Genomic DNA, 6,395 nt, shown 5'->3' on the forward strand with positions numbered 1-6,395 from the left:
TCGGGGAAAGTCGCCGGAGTCCTTTCACTTTCGTCGCGAGGCCTAGCCGTTGGAAATGATTCCGCGCCGCGGAGAACAGCTGGCGAACGGACCGTGGAAACGCAGGAATTTCAGAGAACGTTACGTGCTGCTCCATGCGAGCGTTTCCTGTAACATTATACAGTTACTGAAAATAGTTATTCGCATGTTGCGAACTCTTAACCGCTGTTAACACTTTTGTAGCAGTTATGCTAACAGTTCAAAAACGTCATTAGTAGCTGGTTGTCGCGGTAATGTCAAAATCGACTGATTGAAATCAAGAAAATTATATTGCAACGATGTGTTAAAAAATGTATAGCTGTACTTGTTTCATTAAAATAGAACAAATGTTCATTTTGCAAATATAGGAACATTAAAATTCCAGTAAAGTGGAGGCTCGTATAAAGCAAATCTCTATGACATGGCAGAGGTTGCGCGATTACTGCATTACAATTAAATCTGCTATAATTACATTGAGAAATTGCATTGTTTTCCTCATCGTTATCGACTCGTTTTGTTTCATAATTCATTTCTGCGCGTGACCACCCTTAACGATTATAACGATTTCACGACAGCATGATTTTCTATAATGCGAATCCGTATAACGCGTAACGCATTAATCACATTATGCGCGAGTCTACTGTAATTACTAATCCTTTGCACTTCATTAGCCACGCTACGAGGATGCTAAGTAGTTGCATATTCTACGACTCTCCATTGGCTCTGGCTGTGTGGAACGCTAGTGTTGAAACGATGATCGTAACAGACGTCTCAAAGTTGCATCGTTTTATATAGAATCGGTCACAGGAGCAACGTCTGTCGAATTTAACGCAATGTTTAGTAAGATCGAAGAATGCTACAGCGTTGTTGCTTTCTGTGCTTTTTATAAAAACGACGAATCAACATCCGTTGTAACTCTCCCTACCGATTTTTTGAAACGGCATTGCTCATTTTATGTTTGTATCTTTGCGTAACATGCTGTGTTTCATCTTCTAGTAAATTCATCAAACGACGACGGTGACATGCGATAATAATTGAGAATTTCTCTTCATTAGGTGGTCGTAGTTTATCGTAAACCGTGAAAAATGCATCTTTTATGTAATAGTCTCGAATCATTTATTGGATATACTCGATAGCTTCTTGACTTACGCTTTTTCTTCCGAATTCTACGCGTGCGTTACTGCATTTAGGGACCCTATCGTTATTTCGAGAATTAGAATATAATTATGCTTCTAATCATAGTAACTGATAGCAGAATCAAATTTCAAAACTATACCTTTCGACATGTACAGAATTTGTTTATTGCAATTTAAAGGCATGCGCGATAAGCTCGTACTGTAATGAAATAATATCATACATCTTCTATAAACATACAATCTCGGTATTATTAATTGTTTCAAGATCTAATCTACAAGAATAAAATTCCAGTCTAATAAAATCATCACCGTAAAGGGTAAACCTAACGTTCTTAATATCCACGTACCATCCCAACGCACGTTACATCATATCCTTCAATAATTAAAGAACCTAATCTTCTTCCCAGCTGTTACACTAGTTGTACACACACACACACACAACCCACTTATGCAACATGTGAAAGTGATATGCGTTCGCAAAACTACCAGGATATGTAATTAGACACGCAGAAAGGATAAACGCAACCACCTTGGGCACCTACGTAACTGCTATCGAACGACATTTTCCCGAAGGGTGCAGAGTCCCTTCTTTCTGTTCTCATAGTCGCGTAGAAAAAGCACATTTATCCGCGAATCTACACCCTCGATACACACGCCACGGGATTACGCTTCTGCGTGTTCGTCCAAGTTTCTAATTATGCCACACGTGATATCACGGCACACCTTCTTCGATTGAGAATCGTGAAAGTAATGTTCTATCATCCACGCGAATTAATTTTTTGCAATCATCGCAGAGTATACTCGATGCGTTCTTCTCTGGAGTGGTGGTGATCGCTACGGCTGTCGTGGGGGTAGAAAATGGAAAGCCATCGAGGAAAAGATGGTTCGGGGTCAAGCAACCGAGCGGATAATGCCTAAGTGATTATTTGTCCACTTAATCTTTCATTCACAGATGATGCAGAAATCACGGAACACTTCGATGATCAGAATCGAGAGACGAAACTCGGTCAGCCCACTAACCGTTCGATCGACGCGTTTCGAAGCACGCGCATTCCAAATGAAAATGTTACAAACGATCCATCGAGGGTGGGATGGGGGGTTATTGGTGATATTAATTGGAAATGGCGGTAATAAGGAGACAGGGTCGCGTAACGGGCATATTCACGGTAATACGAGTCAGGTGGATGGTTGCGCAGCGTATTAATCGTAAAAAATTGCTGGTATATCGCGCGGCCAGATCAAAATGGTTGCCACGCATGCGACCGAGCGTATTAACATAGGGCATTAGGTATTCCACATGCGAAGCGACCAGCGAGCTTTACTTGGATTTCTGCGGCAATTACACGCAGCTAATGGCCGCTCCTCGCGGAGGTGCAGCGGCGAAACGCGTGCGCGCGACCACGCTCGGAATTAACGCTGTCCGGTGATAAAGGGTTATGCGGATTAACGAGCGCGCACGTGTACACACAGACGACCACTTTCGAGATTTCATGCAATTACCGTTTCTGGCAATTTAATACTGGGTAATCAATTGAAGTCAAAGGAGAGAGATAGGGTTGCTTCTTAAATCGTATCGAAAAGATAGAATTGAAGACATGATAAGAAAATTCCGAAAATCTTTGCGCGACACTGTACTTCTACAGCACTGAACAACATGATTTTTGTGAAAATGTATAAATAAATTATAATTTACTCCGATGTCATAATGGAAAGAGTCATGCACAGTCTCAGAGAAGTGAATATTGTTTCATTGATCGTCTGAAAATACTGATCGATGGATTTCGATCATCGTGGCTTCAGAAATCGTGGCTTCAATTATGTAAACGGTATAAGGGATGATATTCTCAAATGAAAGTAGCGAAGTGTTCGTCTATCTTAGGTAGTTTATGAGTACAAAATTTATTTGAGTAACCGATCAGGAAAAAACGGGCGAGGACGTGACGCGTGCCAGATTTTCACGGCGACCATAGACGAAGGAACCACGCAGCTGGTATCACGTCGTGAGAATCACGGTTGCGTGAACATCAACTTCCTCCAATTTGTCTCGCACCGGTGTCTCCGGGGTAATAATAACGACGCCTAGTTTACAGTGCATTGTTCACCTTAGCTAATCAAAAATGCATTAAATGCAAACCGGCGAAACGTTTCAGGAAAATGAATCACGATTCTCTGATCTTCGTTGAAAGTATAAGATACTACTCAAATGATCACGTGCCGGATATAATCTCTATGGACTCTCGATCGTGCTCCTTACTGTTTTTTAACAGCTAGGAAATCCTTAAATTTTTCATAGATTGTATGAGAAAATTGATAAGAATCTTTAGTTACTGAAAACAACACTCGAATCATAAAATTATTAATAGGAATATTATTTGGTGGACCTGAACTCGATTTAATCGCTTAAAAAAATTCTTTCACTGAACAATACATTGAACCAATCAAAAATTTCTCATATTCGAACATTACTACTTACTTAAAGTATACCTGAATATCCGCAAGGTTTCAATGATCTCGTTAATAATTAGTCGATCTCAAAACAATATATCAAACGGTGTATTCCGTTAAATTGGCGTTATCTTAAAAGCAGCATATAACAAAACGAATCCTCGTAGATCCTGATTGAGTATCACTTATATAGATCATAGCGCGATTAGAGGCGACCTCATGCGCGAAGCGCACAATTTCCCGTACGTTATCCCGGCACTGGCGCGAGCACGTTTTTGCAAATGCAAAACGAGACGCGCAAGTATAGTACGGACGATGAAGTGCAGCGAAAGTAACTGAGCTATTATACCGTGGAGTATATAAGGCTCGGTCTAGAAAACGAAGCGGTTCAGTTAGTGGTTATACGCCACCTCAAAACATACGCGAACTCGACGATGAATATTAAGGTAAGCGAACCTGGCTTTCCGCGAAAATTCAACACCCGTGGAAATGTCCGCCGCGTTTCTTCAAGTACTATACTTTGGCAAGTGTAAGTGCTAGTTTCACGCGAGCTAGCCGAGTGAATTCGTGGGCTACACATTATTTTCAGTAAAGTAGAATCTGCTTTCTATCGCAAGTATACATCCTTGAGTCGAGTGTTGAATTTTTCTTACTTTTATTAGACCTGTTTTTGTAATCTGCATTTCGAGTGGCTTCGTACAGAGTGAAGACCAGTATCGTTTTGTCGAAACAAGTGTAACTCGGAAAATGTATACGGAAGTACAAATTATTCGAGATTTCCTTTTATTATCTTTAATTCAGTCGAATGTTAGATGTAGAATCAAGAAATTTGTATGAAACATCAAAGCAATCCATTCCAAGTGACTGTGAACCATATCACTGACTCTATTTTATTTTACATAATTTTCTTTTAATCATAAAAATAGTCATCCAGCAAATGCAACAGAACCTCGATCATCCGAGTCAGCTATAACATCCGTTGTGTACAAACTAACTAATTAATAATATTTCTATATGGAAAAAAGCGATTTCATTTTGAAAATACGATCGGTTGTTCAACTGCACACTGCAGATAAATAAAACTTCCCTCGATAAAATCAGCCCATCGAATTGCAAATTGTTTGATCGGTTGATTCGAACTTTCACTCGCAGTTCGCCATCGCCCTGGTGGCATTGGCCACGCTGGCCAGCTGCGCGGAGGAGTCGAAGAAGGCGGCAGAGGAAAGCGCGACGACGAAGGACTCCGCGGTCGAGACGACCGAGAAGAAGACCGAGAAACGGGGTTTGCATGGTAGCTACGGCGACCTGGGCGGTGGTGGCGGCGGGGGCGGCGACTATGGCGGCGGCGGCGGTGGTTCTAGCTACGACCAACACGAGCACGTGAAAGCGGTCACCGTAGTGAAGAAGGTACCGGTCCCTTACGAGGTGACCAAACACGTGCCCTACCTAGTGGAGAAACACGTCCCGTACGAGGTGAAGGTCGGCGTGCCGCAGCCGTACACGGTCGAGAAACACGTCCCCTATCCCGTGAAGGTGTTCGTGAAGGTGCCAGTGCACATCCCGCAGCCGTACACCGTCGAGAAGAAGGTTCCGTACGAGGTCAAAGTACCGGTCGATAAACCGTACGAGGTAAAAGTGCTGGTGCCGCAGCCCTACACCGTCGAGAAGCACATACCAGTGCCGGTCAAAGTAGCAGTACCCCAGCCATACACCGTCGAGAAGCAGGTGCCCTACCCAGTGAAGGTCAAAGTTCCGCTACCACAGCCCTACCCGGTTGAGAAGCCTATACCGTACGAGGTTAAGATACCAGTGGACAAACCGTACCCAGTCTCTGTGCCCAAGCCATACCCTGTCACAGTCGAGAAACCATACCCAGTGCCCTACGAAAAGCCGGTACCCTACGAAGTCAAGGTGCCCGTGGACAAGCCGTACCCCGTGCCAGTTGAGAAGCCTTACCCCGTCCCTGTCAAGGTGCCCATCCCCCAGCCGTACACTGTTCAAAAGCCGGTACCAGTCGCGGTCCCTAAACCTGTGCCCTATCCTGTCAAGGTACCCGTAGACAAACCTTATATAGTCGAGAAGGAGATACCTGTACCGGTGGAGAAAGAGGTACCGGTACCAGTCAAAGTGCCTGTCGCAGTTCCGGTATACGAGAGCCACGGTGGAGGTGGCGGAGGCGGAGGCGGTTACGAGGGTGGTTATTCCGGGTTCGGAGGAGGCGGCGGCGGTGGTGGATATTATTCTCACCATCGTTGATTTTAAACGGCGATCGAGACGGTTTCTTTAACGTATTAAGATTTTTCATACACTCGGTGTTAGATCTCTGGGCAATCGTCTCTCTATTCCCGTACGTGAATCCGAAGAAACGCCGTCGACGAAAGTAAACGTTTCCATTGTCTTTCTCTAAGTTCATCCTTTTTTTGTTGTCTTTCGCAGAGGAATATACACAGGTACCGAGAGCGCCTCGTTGTCCCGCGGGAACATGGTCGCGTGTACGTTCGAGGGGAGAACGGGGGTCCTCGGTTCTCTCTTAGTTTAATGCTTCTCTCAAGCGTAATGTGTCTTTCAATTTTTTTTTTTTTTTTTAATGTAATTTAGTAGGAAGCTGCTCGAGCAACTGGATGATATTAGCGATTTCTTGGTGACAGCGTCTTTTTCCCTTCGTGGTTACCCCGCATTGCAGCCCACTTAAATTAATACCATTTCGATGCATCATTGCCTTCAGACCGTAGGAGTGGATTTTAAGTAGGTGTAAGGGACAATCTCTTTTATGCAGCTTTCATTGATGTTTCGCAT

The 6,395-nt window shown here is 43.6% G+C and overlaps 1 protein-coding gene across 1 annotated transcript; it reads left to right on the top strand.

Moving 5' to 3' along the window:
• Positions 1 to 3,913: 3,913 nt before the first annotated feature.
• On the top strand, positions 3,914 to 5,946 carry Vajk4. Its single transcript, XM_076893423.1, has 2 exons — positions 3,914 to 4,045; positions 4,752 to 5,946. Exons 1-2 carry the CDS (start codon positions 4,034 to 4,036, stop codon positions 5,853 to 5,855), a joined length of 1,116 nt encoding a protein of 371 aa, XP_076749538.1. The 5' UTR covers positions 3,914 to 4,033; the 3' UTR covers positions 5,856 to 5,946.
• The last annotated feature ends 449 nt before the right edge of the window (positions 5,947 to 6,395 follow it).

The sequence above is a fragment of the Xylocopa sonorina genome, chromosome 4 (assembly GCF_050948175.1).
Source record: "Xylocopa sonorina isolate GNS202 chromosome 4, iyXylSono1_principal, whole genome shotgun sequence".
Taxonomy (NCBI): Eukaryota; Metazoa; Arthropoda; class Insecta; order Hymenoptera; family Apidae; genus Xylocopa; species Xylocopa sonorina.